Source organism: Nothobranchius furzeri, chromosome 9 (genome assembly GCF_043380555.1).
Source record: "Nothobranchius furzeri strain GRZ-AD chromosome 9, NfurGRZ-RIMD1, whole genome shotgun sequence".
NCBI classification, from domain to species: Eukaryota; Metazoa; Chordata; class Actinopteri; order Cyprinodontiformes; family Nothobranchiidae; genus Nothobranchius; species Nothobranchius furzeri.
The window spans coordinates 41,070,017-41,088,262 of record NC_091749.1 but is presented as its reverse complement, the minus strand read 5'-3'; the positions used below and the strand labels follow the sequence as shown (position 1 = coordinate 41,088,262).

Below are 18,246 nucleotides of genomic sequence, written 5' to 3'. Positions count from 1 at the left end.
AGATACCTCAAAAAAGAAGGAAAAATTCAACATACATGGACTTCAAACTGTAAAATATATATCAAACTGAAGGGAACTCCTGAACAAGCGAAGGTGTTGCATATCAGGAATATGGAGGAGTTGGACAAGTATTAAACCAATGGAGGTATGATGACATACAAACTGAGATAAATCTTATGGTGGACTCACAATCAACTGATTCAATAGTTACTAATTCTGATCATGTTAATCTGGCTAGTCAGGATACAGATTTTGAGATTTTTCAGTACACTGAATACAATTTTATGGACATGGAAAGTGACTTGGATCTGGAAAATAATTTTCTTTCAAGGATCTCTTCTTGTAGCAAGTATTACACAGATGATCAGTTTAACAAGCTTATAAAGGCTGAAGACAAGTTTTCCATAATTCACTTTAATAGTAGGAGTATTTATGCAAATTTTAATAGAATTAAAGAATATTTGGATGACATCAATGGCACATTTAGCGTAATAGCAATATCAGAAACATGGCGGAAGGATGACTGTGACCTTAGCTTTGAATTGGATGGCTATGAAGCCAATTATATTAATAGACAAAATAAGAGTGGAGGAGGTGTTGCACTATATGTTGATAAGAATTTAAATTACAAAGTTGTAAAAAAATGTCATTTTCAGTTGATAATTTATTAGAGTGTATATCTATAGAAATATCAAAGTCTAATATGAAAAACATTGTTGTCAGTTGTGTATACAGGGCACCTGGGTCTGATATGCATGCCTTTTTAAAATGGTTTGAGGGAACCTATTCAACACTTCAGAAGACAATCTTCATTTGTGGTGACTTTAACATTGATCTCCTAAATCCTAACAAATTGAAGCAAATAGATGAATTTATTAATACAGCATATAGTTTAAGCCTTTACCCGACAATTACTAAACCAACTAGAGTAACTTCACACTGTGCAACATTAATTGATAATATACTAACAAATAACATAGAGAATAATATAATAAGTGGTCTCTTAGTTAATGATATTACTGACCACTTACCCATTTTTATAATTTATGATGATAATTATAGGAAAAATAATCCAGGTAATAGTATAAGGTACAGACGCACACGAACAGTTAATACAACTAATGCCTTCAAGAACGAATTGATAAGACAGACATGGGAGGAAGTGTACCAGCAAACTGATGTTGACAAGGCTTATGAGACCTTTGTAAGAATATTTATTTCATTGTATGATAAGAATTGTCCCTTAACAAAATGTAGTAGCTCAAACACAAGGGATAATCAACCGTGGATGACGAAGGGGATAAAGTGTGCCTGCAAAAAGAAAAATAATTTGTACAGGTTGTTTATAAATAAAAAAACTCCAGAAGCTGAACATAAATATAAAATATATAAGAATAAGCTTACCTATATAATAAGAAAATGTAAAAAGGAGTATTATTATAAAAGTTTGAATAATGCTAAACATGATATTAGAGAAGTGTGGAAAATATTAAATAATGTAGTTCGACCAAATTTAGGTAATGATAAATTTCCGAAATATTTTGTTGAAAACAGTATTATAAAACATGATTATGGTGATGTGGCTGATAGCTTTAATAAATTCTTTGTAAATATAGGGCCGTCATTGGCAGAAAACATATCTAGCTCTTCAACATCGCATACACCATTCTTAAAACAAATCAAACCTAATCCTCATTCCATGTTTCTTTCAGCTGTAACAAGAAATAATACAAATTGTAAAAACATGTAAAGGTAAAACATCACCTGACAGTCATGGCATTGACATGATGACAGTAAAAAAGGTGATAGAAGGAATTTCAAAACCACTTGCTTATATTTGCAATTTGTCTTTTCAATCAGGTGTATTCCCAAAATTAATGAAAGTTGCAAAAGTTATACCAATATATAAAACTGGGGATAAGCATCAATTTACGAACTATAGGCCAATTTCATTGCTTCCACAATTTTCCAAGGTTCTTGAAAAATTGTTTAATAATCGACTCGAAATATTTTTGGATAAATACAAGATAATTTCAGACTGTCAGTATGGATTTAGACCGAATAGTTCAACATCACTAGCTCTGGTGCATTCTGTGGAAGAAATTGCAACGTCAATTGATCAGAAGAAACATGTTCTAGGGATATTTATTGATTTAAAAAAGGCTTTTGATACAGTTAATCATAAAATGTTACTTGAAAAGGTAGAGAGGTATGGGATTAGGGGTATAGTGTTGAGCTGGTTGACAAGCTATCTACAACAGAGGAGACAGTTTGTGAAATTTGGAGAATGTTCATCTACATGGTTGGACATTGTTTGTGGAGTACCACAGGGGTCTGTGTTGGGTCCAAAATTATTTTTATTATATATTAATGATTTGAGTAATGTAACAAATACACTGACATTTGTTTTGTTTGCCGATGATACCACTATTTTCTGTGCAGGAGATAATATTAGCGAGTTAGAAAGGATGGTCCAAATTGAAATGTGCGCAATTAAAGAGTGGTTTATTAAAAATAAGCTTACATTAAATATAGCAAAAACAAAATGTATGTTGTTTGGTATGGCTAATAAAACTGAGGTTAAGCTGCAAATAGATGGATGTGAAATTGAGCAAGTAACAGAACATAAGTTCCTTGGAATAGTAATTGATAATAAATTAAGTTGGAAACCACAAATTAAACATGTATATAATAAGGTTGCGAGAAGCATCTACATTATGAATAAAGCTCGGCAGTACTTGGATTATAAATCACTCCATGTCCTTTATTATTCATTGATTTATCCCTATCTTATTTACTGTGTAGAGGTATGGGGTAACACTTATAAAACATCTATTGTACCCTTGTCTATCATACAGAAAAGAGCCCTGAGAGTCGTTCACAATGTTAGATTTAGAGACCACACTAATCCGTTATTTATATATTCTAAAATACTAAAATTTAAAGATTTAATTCAGCTATATGCAGCGACATTCATGTTTAAAGTGCATAGGAAATTATTACCACACAAATTATTAATGCTATTTATAAAACCAGATACCGTATATAATTTCAGATACAAACTTAACTTTAGGCATACATATTTTAGAACAACAATAAAGTCATTTTGTATTTCTGTTACGGGTGTAAGAGTTTGGAATAAGCTAAGTGAGGATCTAAAGCAAAGTCCCTCATTGCATAAGTTTAAAGAGAAGTATAAAAAAATTATACTAATTAATTACATGGAGGAGGAGGAAAAGTTGTAAGGGTGTTGCATTTGATTGTAATTGTTTATTGTTGGTGAACTGGGAGCTGTGAACATGGCGGGGGGGTTGTAACATGAGAAAATGTAAATTTGGTTTGTGTGATTGAGGATAAAACATGTTATAGGAAAATGGCAATGACACTCAGTGTAGGGAAAATATATATATTTTTTGTTTTGTCTTTCTTGAAATTTGATTTGGGGGGGATTATATAAGCTACCAGAGCTTCGTTCCCTTCCCATTGAACATGTTCTACATGTGTATATGTATGTATATATATGTATATATATATATATATATATATATATATATATATATATATATATATATATATATATATATATATATATATATATATATATATATATATGTATGTATGTATGTATGTATGTATGTGTGTATGTGTATATATGCATATACATATGTGTGGGTTTCTTTTTGGATACTTTTTGAATGCTTTGGGTTGTCTATTGATTTGCATGCATGTTCAATAAAGAAAGAAAGAAAGAAAGAAAGAAAGAATGAATCCAAGGTTCGGCGCTGGAGACGGCAGCGGGAAGAACTCATTCAAGCCTGCTTTACCCGGGGATGATGACAGCAACATGGACAGCGACACTGACATCGCCACAGAAAAGGTATGTGACGAAGCTCTTATGAGGCTGTTCAACTCCGACACTGAAGAAGAGGACTTTAATGCTTTAGTGCGCAAGAGAAAGATGACAGCGAATGACTTTTTCTGGTAGGCAAGTGTGTTTTATTTACTAACCAGGCATGTTTTGTGTGCAGTTTTTGTTTTCTAATCATCCAGGTCTCATTAATGCAGTGTCAGCGCTGTTCTTTTCTTCTAAACATGCAAATTACCGGTAATAATGTGTCAGTTCTGTTTTTATTTCATAACCATCCAGAAATATGAATGCTATCAGTGCTGTTTTCTTTTCTAAACTTGCAGGCACGTTCACCCGTGTTTAAATTTTGTTTTGTTGAATTAAAACAACAAAAAACCTCCGTGTAGTGTCTTTCTGTCTATCTTATGTTATGGCCATACATGCGCTGTGCGCCGGAAACCCGCATGTGGCTGCTGCGACGCGGCTTGTATTCGAGTGTGTGTGTAAAAAAACTCTTTTTTTTGCTGGTGCGGCTTACAATTGTCATGTTCTGTGTCCCTTTGTTCCCCAGCCCTCCAGTTCCCACTCCAGGTTCTCCTTTTGTGTTTCATGGCGCCCTCATGTGTCCTTTGTCTGCGTCTTTCCCCATGTGTCTCCTAATGTTTCTCCATCCCTCTCTGGATTCCCTTTTGTGTTCTCTTAGCGCCCTCATGTGTCCTTTGTCTGCATCTCTGTTGTGTGTCTTAAGTTATAGCCACAGCCTCTTGTTCCCCAGTTCATAGTTTGTGTGTCTCAGTATGTGTATGTGTTTGTGTGAGTTCTTCCCTTAGTCTTTAGGTTTAGTTTTGTGTTTTACATAGTGTTAGGTTTATCTGCCCTCCACTGGTTCTCTTCCCCATCCAGATAATTGTTGTCACCTGCCTTCCCTCCAGCCTCACTCCACACACCTGCTTCCTGTTTCCCTAATTGCTCCTCCCTGTCTATATAAGCCCTCCTTGTCTCATTGTTCTTGTCGGTCCATTGTTGTTTGTCAGCGTTATTAGTCCCGTCAGTCTGCTCGTTCCTCTGGTGTTTTTTGACTCCCTGGATTCTTGGATTTTGGCTCCCTCCCTGTTCTTGGATTTATTCTTTATTTTGGACACATCCTACAATAAAAGGATTTTCTTTATTTCAACTCCTGCCTCGTGTCATCCTGGGTTTTGCAATTTGGGTCCTACTCTCCTAAACGTGACAGAATGGACCGACCAACCAGGACCCAGCGGCCACGGATGTACACCTTCCACGGCGACCCGGACTCCTGTAAGACTTTTCTTCTGGACTTTGTTATGCTTCATGACACGGACACGCCAGACATTGATCTGGTAATTAACCTGGTGTTCCTCCTAAGGGGGAGAGCTCTGCAATGGGCCAGCCTATATTTTGATCAGAATCCAATTCAGGAGTTGGTGTTTTGGGACTTCGCAGAGGATCTGCTGGACGCCTGCAGCAGCCCACAGTTTCCCTCCTTCTCTGTGGATTATAATCCATCAGCAAGCGCCATATTAAGAGCTGCCTTCTCAGCATCTAAAAAGCACCACGCATCCACATCTCCGCCTGGTTCTGACAGCACCACCACTTCCTCTACGGTGGGCTGCCACCACACTTCTCCAACTGTTCCTGCCGTCTCCATAACTCAACCTCCTATGATCTGTGTCACCACACCTCCACCAGTTCCAGAGAGCTCTACCACACCCTCACCTGGTCCCGACAGCACCACCACTTCCTCTCTGGTGGGCTGTATTTCATCCTCAGTGCCTGCCAGCGTCACCTCCACACCTCTGTTGACCCAAGACTCCCCACGTCGACGACGTCGCCGCAGCCACCGTCAGAGGTCTTCTGGGGCCAAAGCAGCAACAGTTCAGGTGGCTCCTGCTCCAGCGGTGGTCCCGAGGGTCGCATCACATCCTGCTCCGGCGGTGGTCCCGAGGGTCGCATCGCATCCTGCTCCGGCGGTGGTCCCGAGGGTCGCATCGCATCCTGCTCCGGCGGTGGTCCCGGGGGTCGCATCGCATCCTGCTCCGGCGGTGGTCCCGGGGGTCGCATCGCATCCTGCTCCGGCGGTGGTCCCGGGGGACGCATCGCATCCTGCTCCGGCGGTGGTCCCGGGGGACGCATCGCGTCCTTCTTCGGCGGTGGTCCCGGGGGACGCATCGCGTCCTGCTCCGGCGGTGGTCCCGAGGGTCGCATCGCGTCCTGCTCCGGCGGTGGTCCCGAGGGCCGCATCGCGTCCTGCTCCGGCGGTGGTCCCGAGGGCCGCATCGCGTCCTGCTCCGGCGGTGGTCCCGGGGGACGCATCGCGTCCTGCTCCGGCGGTGGTCCCGGGGGACGCATCGCATCCTGCTCCGGCGGTGGTCTCGGAGGACACATCGCATCCTGCTCCGGCGGTGGTCTCGGAGGACGCATCGCATCCTGCTTTGACTGATGAGGTCCAAGAGGTCCCGGTCCCGGCCCAGCCTGTCCAAGAGGCTCCGGCCCAGCCTGTCCAAGAGGCTCCGGCCCAGCCTGTCCACGAGGCTCCGGCCCAGCCTGTCCACGAGGCTCTGGCCCAGCCTGTCCACGAGCCCCCCGGCCCAGCCTGTCCACGAGGCCCCGGCCCAGCCTGTCCACAAGCCCCCCGGCCCAGCCCGTCCACGAGCCCCCCGTCCAGCCCGTCCACGAGCCCCCGGTCCAGAGGTTGACGCCTCCCATCTCAGGCCCCTGCTCTGAAGTGGACGTCTCGGGCCCCTGCTCTGAAGTGGACGTCTCGGGCCCCTGCTCTGAAGTGGACGTCTCGAGCCCCTGCTCTGAAGTGGACATCTCGAGCCCCTGCTCTGAAGTGGACGTCTCCATGTCCATGTCCCCAGTCTCAAGTGTCCCACTCTCCCCAGTCTCAAGTGTCCCACTCTCCCCAGTCTCAAGTGTCCCACTCTCCCCAGTCTCAAGTGTCCCACTCTCCCCAGTCTCAAGTCTTCCAGTCTCAAATCTTCCAGTCTCCCAGATGCAAGTGTTCCAGTCACAATCCCCATCTCCAGAGATCCTTCGCCGGTCCCCTAGACTTCTCAGGTCCCGCCTCCTGGTTCCCCGTCGCCGGCCCCCATGACTCCTCTGGTCCCGTCTCCTGGTTCCCTGTTGCCGGCCCCCTAGACTCCTCTGGTCCCGTCTCCTGGTTCCCCGTCGCCGGCCCCCTAGACTCCTCTGGTCCCGTCTCCTGGTTCCCCGTCGCCGGCCCCCTAGACTCCTCTGGTCCCGTCTCCTGGTTCCCCGTCGCCGGCCCCCTAGACTTCTCCGGTCCCGTCTCCTGGTTCCCCGTCGCCGGCCCCCTAGACTCCTCTGGTCCCGTCTCCTGGTTCCCCGTCGCCGGCCCCCCAGAGTCCCCTGGTCCCTGGACCCTCCTCGCCCACTCTTGTGGGTTGTTTTTTGTCCGGGCCCTCCTCTCCCGCCCTGTGGTCTCTCGTGTCCTGTTTTGTCTTTGTCTTTTGTTTCTGTTTTTGTCTTGTTCTGGTTTTGTGCGTCTGGTATCCGCCCTTGAGGGGGGGGTACTGTCATGTTCTGTGTCCCTTTGTTCCCCAGCCCTCCAGTTCCCACTCCAGTTTCTCCTTTTGTGTTTCATGGCGCCCTCATGTGTCCTTTGTCTGCGTCTTTCCCCATGTGTCTCCTAATGTTTCTCCATCCCTCTCTGGATTCCCTTTTGTGTTCTCTTAGCGCCCTCATGTGTCCTTTGTCTGCATCTCTGTTGTGTGTCTTAAGTTATAGCCACAGCCTCTTGTTCCCCAGTTCATAGTTTGTGTGTCTCAGTATGTGTATGTGTTTGTGTGAGTTCTTCCCTTAGTCTTTAGGTTTAGTTTTGTGTTTTACATAATGTTAGGTTTATCTGCCTTCCACTGGTTCTCTTCCCCATCCAGATAATTGTTGTCACCTGCCTTCCCTCCAGCCTCACTCCACACACCTGCTTCCTGTTTCCCTAATTGCTCCTCCCTGTCTATATAAGCCCTCCTTGTCTCATTGTTCTTGTCGGTCCATTGTTGTTTGTCAGCGTTATTAGTCCTGTCGGTCTGCTCGTTCCTCTGGTGTTTGACTCCCTGGATTCTTGGATTTTGGCTCCTTCCCTGTTCTTGGATTTATTCTTTATTTTGGACACATCCTACAATAAAAGGATTTTCTTTATTTCAACTCCTGCCTCGTGTCATCCTGGGTTTTGCAATTTGGGTCCTACTCTCCTAAACGTGACAACAATGAGGTGCGCTCTATAGTCCGGAAATTACGGTACAGTCTAGACGCAGCCAAAAACCCTGTCATTTAAAAATGTTTTTTATTGGTGTAAAACATTTACATTCCTTTTTTATTATCTTTATTCATTTGTTTTTGATCTTTTTAAGTTTCTTTATTATTGTTGTTATATGTTTTGTCTTTTGATCACATTTTGATTTTGTTGTTCTTCGTCAGGCTCTTTGTGATTTTTTTCTGTGAAAGGTTCTATATAATTAAACTTTATTTACTTGTTTTGCTTTCATCCAAACTAATTTTATAGCATGCCATACAGTATACATAATAAAAGAAAACATAAACTTGTGCAGACGTTTTTAAAAGGCAGGATAGACACAATAATGCGGACATTATTTGATTTACAGAGCTTTTACCCTCAATCGTTAATATCATTGTCTTTTTTACAAAAAAAAAAAGCTGTGTCCATGATCCTTATGTGATTTAAAATATAAATTGTTTGGGACTACATTATTATTTTTTGTCAAAAATATGAACGGTATTTGCACGTTATAAAAGATGTAAGACTTGAACTTGAAGCTGCTTCCTTCTGGTTGTATTTTGACAAATACTCAGCTGGTTTATTGACAGTGGTGTTTCTACAGACATTTAGCTTCCAGAATGAAGACCTCCAGGTGGTTAAGAGGAATAATAATCCATGAAAGACCTCTTACACTGGCAGTGAAACATCAAGTCAACAGAATGAACTATAATGGACTACATGGACTACAAAATGAGTCAGCCCTACATGTAACCTATGTGTAATGTGCTTCAAAATAATTGCTAGAGCAATGAGGTAGAGGATGCAGAGGATTAAATGATGACATGATGTGCTGGCGATCCCTGAAGGGAACAGCCAAAAGATGAAGCAAAATGAGAAATAAACATCTATATAAGAGCTTTCAAAAATCTGATTTTGATTATTTCTCACGCTTAAAACATGTAAAACTAAGTAAGTGGATTACAGCCAACAGCTTTAATTTAAGCAGCCCTGAGAGTTTATTTCTTGTAATGTTTGATATGGTCAATAGAGGATGCTGTTCCCTTTTTCTCTTTTTTATCAATGAATTTGCTTTTATTTGTTTCATGAAGTCAAGGGAAAAAGTCAGGCTTAGGAAATAGAATACCTTACTAATTGTTTTCTTCCTTTCCATTATAATGTGAAGACACAAAATTACATTCAAGGAAGTTTTATTTGATTTCATAAAAAACAGAAGGAACAACATGTGAAACAAAAAAGAGGAACAGGAAAACAGGGACAAGAACACCAGCAATAACGGATCCATTTGATAAATGATGATGGCCATGGAGAAGAGGGTTTTGGCTGTCCTGTTCTGTGTGGGTGAGTCTTTCTGCCTGCTTTATCCTAATTTACTGTGATATTCCAACATGATTGGGGTAACACTTTACAAAAAGCTACGCAAAACTGTGCTTCGTTACTAGGGAACGACTTAGGGGGTAGTGAGTAATGAAGCATGGACGATTATAGGTAGTTAACCAGTAGTTTCTGGTGAAAATGCTCATCAGTCTTTTTTCAGGGTCTAATAGGTGGTTAACCAATACTTACTGGTAAACACCCAGCAGTCTTTTTCAGGGACTAATAGATAATTATCTATGAACGCAATAAGGAACGAATCCCAATTGAATGTAGTGCCTGTGGACTCTCTTTTGTAAACTTCATGAAGGATGCAGATCATTTGCAACATCACAGTGATTTAACATCACAGTTTCATCTTGATTTCACTCGTCTGTCACTTCGTCGTCCTTCCTCAGCATCTGTCCGTCTCGAGATGATGGAAAGTGAAGCCTCCTCCCAAGTACCTACTGAGGAACTAATCTGTACCTACTAGGTACTTAAGAAGTGTGGTAATTTTCCAGAGATGGGTGGCCTAAATCCTGCAGGTTACAGTGTTACCTGGCTCAAATCAATCACCAACAAAATGTTCAATGTTTAGGGTGCTTTTTTAAATAATCAGGAAAGTACACAAAAATGAACTTTTACATTTATAAACTTTGAAATGAACATGTGAAAACTCTCTAAAACTACCTATTCATCCCCGCTTCATTACTCAGTACCCTTTAAGTTGTTCCCTAGTAACAAAGCACAAATAGATAACAACCTATTAGTCCCCGAAAAAGACTGCTGGGTGTTTACCGGTAACTACTGGTTAACTATTCTTCCCTGCTTCATTACTCATTACCCCCTAAGTCGTTCCCTAGTAACGAAGCACAATTTTGCATCCCTGACTGTAAAGTGTTACCTTGGATCTGAACTGACTTTATAACAAATCCAAACACAAGAGGACATTATAAAGACTCTGTGCTATTAGTAGTTTAAATTATAGCTCTGATGGCACCGGGGATGTCACACCCTGCCAGGAGCCCAGCTCTTTGTTTCCTGTTTTACTTTGGCATCCTCCTCGGTCCTCTGTGTCACTTCCTGTCCTTCGTTAACCAGATTCATCCCAGCTGTGTTCACTTGTATTTAACCTCTCTCTGTTCTCCTTTTCAGTTGCCAGTTCGTTGTTGTCTTCTAGCTCTTCGCTCCAGCCGTGATTAGTGTTTGCTCTCAGTATTTTTGACGTAGTTTTGGTGCATTCGTTTTTGCTCTTTTTGCCAGCTAACTTGGATTTGCTTGTTGGAATATTTACCTGCTTTTTGACCTCTGCCTTAACAAAGGACGTTTGCCTTTTACCTTCTCATTCTCCAGCCTTGCTTTTGGGTCCAGATCCCTATACCTGACAGGGGAGCCAATTATACGCACCGTAATAACACATACCTCGTAGAACTAGATCATGTCCTGGTAAATTTCTTCTGAGACTTTTTATTTTATTTTAAAAAATTTAATTTCCTCAAGTTTCTAATTGTAAATGATGAGAAATGAAATAAAAAGAACTGATGTAGTCCAGAACAAATTTGATTATGGCCAGCATCAAATGTATACAGTTGCCTTGAGCCACATGACAGAGAATCAAACTATTGAGTTGTACTGCTAAATTTGTGTTAAAGGCTGCATATGGAACTATTTAATAAAAAGCTATGTTTAAAAAACAAATTACCTCCACGGGGCACTTAGCAGTGTGCAGAATGAAGGTACAGGTTTTTTTCTTTTAAAGTTAAATTAAAAGAAATAGGAATCAAATATTTATTTTGATGGCACAACACTGGGTTTATGTTCTTTAGAAATGTTGGCCCATGTTGATAGGATAGCATCTTGCAGTTGATGGAGATGTGTGGGATGCACATCCAGGGCACGAAGCTCCCATTCCAACACATCCCAAAGATGCTCTATCGGTCTGGTGACTGTGGAGGCCGTTGTAGTACAGTGAACTCATTGTCATGTTCAAGAAACCAATTTGAAATGATTGGAGCTTAATGACATTGTGCATTATCCTGCTGGAAGTAGCCATCAGAGGATGGGTACATGGTGGCCGTGAAGGGATGGACATGGTCAGTAACAATGCTCAGGTAGCCCGTGGCATTTAAACTATGCCAAATTGCCGCCAAGGGGCCTAAAGTGTGCCAAAAAAACATCTCCCACACCACCAGCCTGCACAGTGGTAACAAGGCATGATGATCCATGTTCTCATTCTGTTTACGCCAAATTCTGACCCTACCATTTGAATGTCTCAACAGAAATTGAGACAAAAGAAAAGAAAAGTCAAATGTTGCTTTAGAGACACTTTCAGCTGAAGAAGGTGATTAACTGTCATGTTCAGAACAAGATAAAACCTTTGCTGTTCAAAATGAAGAGTGTGTTGGCATGGTGGTGAAACCAAGCTCAAATAGCCTCTATTGCCTTTCCAAACCCTTTCACATTCAGTTTCAGTTTTAACTCATGTAAATCTTTACATTGTTTCAATCTAGCAGCGTGGTCATATGTGGCCTCCATCACTGTTAACATCCCTGACCCTGTTTACAACGTGACCAGAGGTGATGACATCACAATTCCCTGCACATTTAAAAGCACCATAACTAGCCCAAAACAAGTCATCATCACATGGTCTGCTGGGAAGGTCAGTGTCTAAACAGCTGTATTTGCAATATTTATTCATATATGAATGCATGTATAAATCTAAATTTTTCCTTCTGCACAGACTGTCATTCTCGCCTACTATTATCCCACTAGAGAAACTGACGTCACACAAATGTACAAAGGCCGAGCATCTTTGGATCTGAACTTTGCTGCTGGGAAAGCTGACCTCCAGCTTAAATCCGTCTCAGTACAAGACAATGCAGATTATAAGTGTCGTATCCAAATTCCACATGATTACATGGGCCAACCTGTCGACACTGCACAATTGATTGTTCTGGGTAACTTTCCTTTAATATAAATCATGTTTATATTTATGTTTGTTAATACCTTGAAACAATGTGTACACAAGTATATACAGTATATTTATATGAGTTTGTGTAAAGAAAACTGAACAGGAGGACAAAAGTGAAATTGGATTTCTGAACAGAGCAGAAAGGAGTAGGACCAAATTGTCCAACACAGCTCTCTTTGAATTGATGTTCAGTGGGACAAGAAAAGTATTTGGCAGCTGCTGATTGTGCAAGTTGTCCCACTTAAAAAGATCATAGAGATCTGTAATTTTCATCATAAGAACATTTCAGCTGTGAGAGACAGAATGTAAAAAATCCAGGAAATTATATTGAATGATTTTTAAAGAATGTATTTGTATAACAGTGCAGAAAATAAGGTACTTGGTCAGTAACAAAAGTTCACCTCAATATAATGTAAACTTGGTTGGCAATAAGAGAGGTCAAAGTTTTCAATGGGTGGATGCCAGATTGTGTGAAGCGCTTTGGGGGGTTTTAGAACCCTAAGATGGCACTATACAAAAAAACCATTGACCATTTAGATCTTTGATTGTAGACTGGCTCATCCCAGTCTTGTGCAGATGTACAATCCTGTCCCTGGTGTCTATGGACTGCTCTTTGGTCTTGGCCAAGGTGGAAGTTTAAGTCTCGCTGTTTAATGTTGTGGACAGGTATCTGTTATATAGATAACAAGTTCAAACAGGTGCCATTAATACAGGTAACGAGTGGAAGACAGAAGAGCTTCTTAAAGAAGATGAAACAGGTCTGTCAGGGCCAGAATTCTTGCTTGTTTATAGGAGCTAAATACTTATTTTCTGCACCATTTTACAAATACATTATTTAAAAATTATCTAATGTGACTTCCTGTTTTTTATCAATTTCCCTCTGGGATTAATAAAGTATTTTTGAATTGAATTGAACTGAATTGAATGACTCTCACTTGTATAGCACCTTTCAGAGTCAGAGGACTCCAAAGCACATCACACTACAGTGTATCATTCATCCATTCACACACACATTCACATCCGAGTGGTGAAGAGCTACATTGTAGGCAAAACTGCCCTGGGGCACACTGACAGAAGAGAGGCTGCTGAGCACAAGCAACACCGGTCCTTCTGACCACCGCAGGCAAGGTGGGTCAAGCTTGGTTTATGCTTGACGCATTCACTTTCCGCTTGGTGATGCGGCTCGCGGATGGAACACGCTTCACAACTTGCAGCGTTTATGGTTCGTGTGGCTTGTCTCTGCAGTGAGCCAATATTCTCCCAAACTGAACGGGACAGCATGGAGTTCTACGGCATGCATCCAACACTAAACCGTAGTAGAAGTAGAAATTACTGTTTACAACATGGCATTCCAGCATCTTTTAACAGCGTCCTCGTCTTTTCCGACAGTGCGAGCTATTTCTCTCCAAGAATTATTAACAACATGTTGATCATGGTGATCTCTGAGAGCTGAATCATACAAATGTCTGTATTTACGAACCTCTGCCATACTAGTTCTTGCCAGTCCGCCATGTATTTCCACGTTCGACCATCCACGTGGTTAGAAAATCTCCTAGGTGCGCGGTGCGGAAAGTTTGGGCCATGGGGAGGTGCGGTGGAGGGGCGTGGTTGTTAAAATGACGCAATTTTGCCACGCGGAGCCGTGCAAACCTCGCGGACATGTTAAGCATAAACCAGCCTTTAAGTGTCTTGCCCAAGGACACAACAGTAGAAGTGATCTTAACCCTCTGACTGCAGGGACAATCCGCTCTACCTCCTGAGCTACTGCTGCCTCTCACAGTGAAAGTGTACCTATGATAAAAAATTGAACAATTGGTGGTTGTCAAATACTTATTTACCCCCTATATATGCAGCTTTATGTATTTGACTATCCATGTTAAAAAAATAACAACATCTAAAAAAAGAGTGGTTTACCAAACAAGATATTTTCAGGTAGGACATTTGCGTTACCTTTAACTGAAAATATTTTACCAGCAGTTCTCAACAACAGTTTGTTAAAGTAAAACGAAGAAAAAAAGAAAATCATAACCATGTTCCATACCAAAATAATTATACGAACAGTCTTGCTTAACTTCTTTTTGTTTCATAAGTGGCTCCATCTCCACCCATCTGCAAGATCCAGGGAAAGGCAGAGTATGGTGAAAATATCAACCTCACCTGTGTGTCTGAGGAGGGATTCCCTGCTCCTACTTACACGTGGCATTTCCGGCACAACATCCCTCATAGTCTGGACCCTGGGACCACTGACAGTACGTCCTGTAATGATCTTAGAAAATTATAATGACATTTTGACATTAGTCTCTGGTGTTTTTATTGTTTACATGGAGCTGAGACTGTGTTGATCTGAGTTTACAGATTCTTTAAATATTTATGTTTTAAAAAAATATTATTTACATTTTATGCTTCATGTCTAAACAGAGAAAAAATTATTCCAAAAGTTATTATGAATGGAAAGACATAAAACAACCAATTTGTGAACCAAATGATGCCTTTGATATGCTTAGTTTCTTAGTGTAGGAGTATTATACGTATGTATTTTGGGTGCTTTTAAAGCTCACTATACTACACTACACTTTGACCAACATGATGTGGATTTCCATGTAAATATGGAAATCCAGTCTGATTGGTCTTTGATTGTTTAACCAGAAGATTTAGAATTCCTCGTTTATTCAGGGATTGTCAGACACTTCGTATTAATTCAAGAAGAGAGTCAAGTTTATAAAAAGTTTATAAAAAGTAAGAAATGTATTTTCTAAACAATTAAAATATGACAACTAGGACACTTTATGTGATGAATGAATTAAATGGATGGAATGTGAATGTGATGTTATCAGAACCTCTCGTATCTGAAGAAACTGAGTTCTGAGTCGGAGTGAATTTGGTCTCCTAAAAACTATAGTGATGGTTTCTAAAACCACATCAGACGCAATCTGTCGAGTCTACGTACCCTCGAAGACCCCCGTGGTAGATCCAGAATGTGTTGAGATCCGGGGACCCCAGAGGTACCTAAGTCCGTAGGAGAAACCACAGTGCCGACTAGACCGGTCTCGAGATGTCTGCAGGTCATGACAGTTGTTTGCGTCTTAGGAATAACTCTTAAGGAGTTGAAGTTGGTTCAGCTTTGTTCTGAATTAACCGTTTGCAGTCAGCTGTAGCATGCAACAGGTTTTTGACAGCTTGTCAAAAGGTGCTCTGGGTTAAAGAGATTTTTGCCCTGGATGGCCGGTCCGTAGCTTTCTCAAGAACTCACAAGAACTAGAACTGACTCACGGTGAAGTGAGCTCTGTTTTCATAATCGTCATATTTTGATTTAATAGCAAATCAGAATTTGACATGTAGAAAGAGTTATACCAACAAGCCTCAGAAAGCACACCTCGCGCCAGATACAGGAGTTGTGATTGGTGGAACAGAAAGCAATGTGTCAGGATATTAGCTTAACCTTGTCATCATCACGTGTCTGAGTGTGTGAGCTGTCAGCAGATAGTAATTCACTTGGTAAATCTAACTGAACCTAACATATTAATATTCATTTCAACCACAGTAATTTAAGCACAGATTAACCAAAACATTGTTATTATTCTTCAACCATTATTGTTCATTCAACCAAATGATTATTTACTCATCTTGTTCATCATATGATTTAATTGTTGAAAGTTCATCTGTCTCGTGCTGTGAATAAAAACCAGTCTTAGATAAGAGTGAGCCAGGAAGGACCTTGAAGCAACAGTATCTTCTTGCAGATTAAAGCACCAGTTAAGACTTATGTCTCCAAATGACCCGATACTGAAGAGGTGACCTGTAGATTGAAAAACAGACCATTTCCAGAAGCTACATTAGTCAGCTTGCTCCTTAAATGTTTTTATTTGTTATTTTGGAAATCTGATCGGCCACTCTGAGTTGCACAAGCAGACCGGAAGTGAAAATACTCTTCTATCCCTACTTCCTGCGTTAGCTGCCAATAGAAAAAAGACAAAAATAAATAAATAACACTTGGGTCATAAAAAGCCACTCAGATCTTTGTCACACTGTAACACTAGCCTTCAGGGATTTACCTATGCTGTCTCATGATGGGGAAGGTTGTGTGAATTTAGTGTCCAGAAGAGAGCAGAGCACATCTTGGCTAGTAGAAGTTAACTATTAGCATTAGCAACTTTACCGCACAGCACAACTCCTTCAGGCTTGAGTTATTTGAGGTGGTAAAACGTCAGTGTTGCAGAGAAAACTGTTGCTTAGCTTTTAGCCAATCAGAGGCAAGATGTCAGAAATTCAGGAAACAAGAGTCCAAATCCTGCCGTTACTGCTACTCTCCGATCCGGCTACCTTCTAAAGTCCAATTAGTCATCATCACACACTGGTGAAATCACATCTCTGCATTTGACCCACCCTCATGAGCTGCAGCTGTGAGTGCACTTGGGAACTATTTGGTGGTTTAACCCCCCAATCCAACCTCTTAAAGCTGTGTCAAATAGGGAGGCATTGGGTCCAATTTTTCAAGTCTTTGGTATAACCCGACCGGGATTTGAACACCGATCTTTCAGTCCCAGCTGCGGACACTCTACCACTAGGCCCCTGAATAGGTCTGAAACAGAAGTGCCAGACCAGGGAAACATTTATCCTAGAGACCACTGCAGATGTATTAGAAAAAAATAGGTGAACTTGGTCTTTCCTCTCATGTCAACAAACTTATTTTTAAGACTGATTGATGCCTTTTAAATGTACGAAATGTAATGTCTTTTCTTTCTTACTCTTTCAAGTGTGGCAAAAAGTTTATAAAGAGTCACATTAAAGGTGTATTGTTAAACTCCTCTGATGCTTTATGATCATTTTGACCTATAATAATAAAATTCTGATAGGGCCTCAACACCTTAATTGTTGTTTTTCAGATGAAGGCGTTCTGTTTTTGTTTAATATTTCTGCAACCACCTCAGGATACTACAACTGCACGTCCAGCAACTCGATCAACTCAACTACCTGCATTCTGACCCTTACAGTCACGCAAGGCAAGATAAATCCATTTGGTAGGTTTTATTGTTTTTCAGTCATTAAATCATCACAGCAGTCTGTGGTTATTTAAAAATGTTGTGGTATTCATTCTTGTCTGAATTCATTTCTGTTTTCTCCATCAGCCTCCATACCTGTTGGTTTTACAGTTAAAATTGTGTCCTCTTTGATTGGGCTCCTCCTAGTCATCACAACTATTTTTTGTTGTTGGAGAAAAAATGAAGAAGGAAAAAGAGCAATATGTAGAGGGGAATCTTGAATGTGAATAAAATAACTAAACACACCTCTCATGAGCACAGATAAGCCAAAGGATGAGACCTATAGGCAGCGGCCAATAGGACCCCCAATCAAGATACAGTGCTCAGCATAAATGAGTACACCTGACTACATCATCAGAAAACCTTGAGTTTCCTTTCAGGATCATCATGTTCTATGAGACACCATAAACACTCCCACAAATGTGGGCCATTGATTGTAAACTAGATTTATTAATTTGCGCACACAAAAAAGTGATTTTTCCTAATAAATCCATCCAAGCCCATATTGCAAAAATGAGTCTTATGAGTCTATAATTGTAGTCTTATGAGAAAAGCCACACCTTTTATTTTCTTATATTTAACTCAAATTTTTAATCTTTCGTCTGTTTATGAAATATCATTTTATGACTGATTTTTTTCGGATGTTAATCTAATTCTGTTTTGAGACCATTATGATTTTATGACTTTGTTTTAATTTCTTTTGAACTATGTGAAGCACTTTGTGATTCTTTGTCTGTGATAAGTGCTATATAAA

The 18,246-nt window shown here is 40.8% G+C and overlaps 1 protein-coding gene across 2 annotated transcripts; it reads left to right on the top strand.

The window, feature by feature from the left end:
- Positions 1 to 9,372: 9,372 nt before the first annotated feature.
- Positions 9,373 to 18,006, top strand: LOC139071674 (cell surface A33 antigen-like). 2 transcript variants are annotated; one of them, XM_070554499.1, is made up of 6 exons: positions 9,373 to 9,467; positions 11,993 to 12,141; positions 12,223 to 12,439; positions 14,544 to 14,702; positions 17,337 to 17,471; positions 17,580 to 18,006. In XM_070554499.1, exons 1-6 carry the CDS (start codon positions 9,419 to 9,421, stop codon positions 17,711 to 17,713), a joined length of 843 nt encoding a protein of 280 aa, XP_070410600.1. In that variant the 5' UTR covers positions 9,373 to 9,418; the 3' UTR covers positions 17,714 to 18,006. The 2 variants fall into 2 exon arrangements, with proteins under 2 accessions (XP_070410600.1, XP_070410601.1); XM_070554500.1 differs by having other exon boundaries at positions 9,380 to 9,467; positions 11,996 to 12,141.
- The last annotated feature ends 240 nt before the right edge of the window (positions 18,007 to 18,246 follow it).

Excerpts from the sequence above, each read along its gene's own strand:
- LOC139071674 (XM_070554499.1), top strand. The coding sequence starts at position 9,419 with ATGATGATGGCCATGGAGAAGAGGGTTTTGGCTGTCCTGTTCTGTGTG. Across the intron at positions 12,440-14,543 it reads TGCACAATTGATTGTTCTGG|TGGCTCCATCTCCACCCATC; the intron begins GTAACTTTCCTT and ends TTGTTTCATAAG. Across the intron at positions 14,703-17,336 it reads GGACCCTGGGACCACTGACA|ATGAAGGCGTTCTGTTTTTG; the intron begins GTACGTCCTGTA and ends GTTGTTTTTCAG.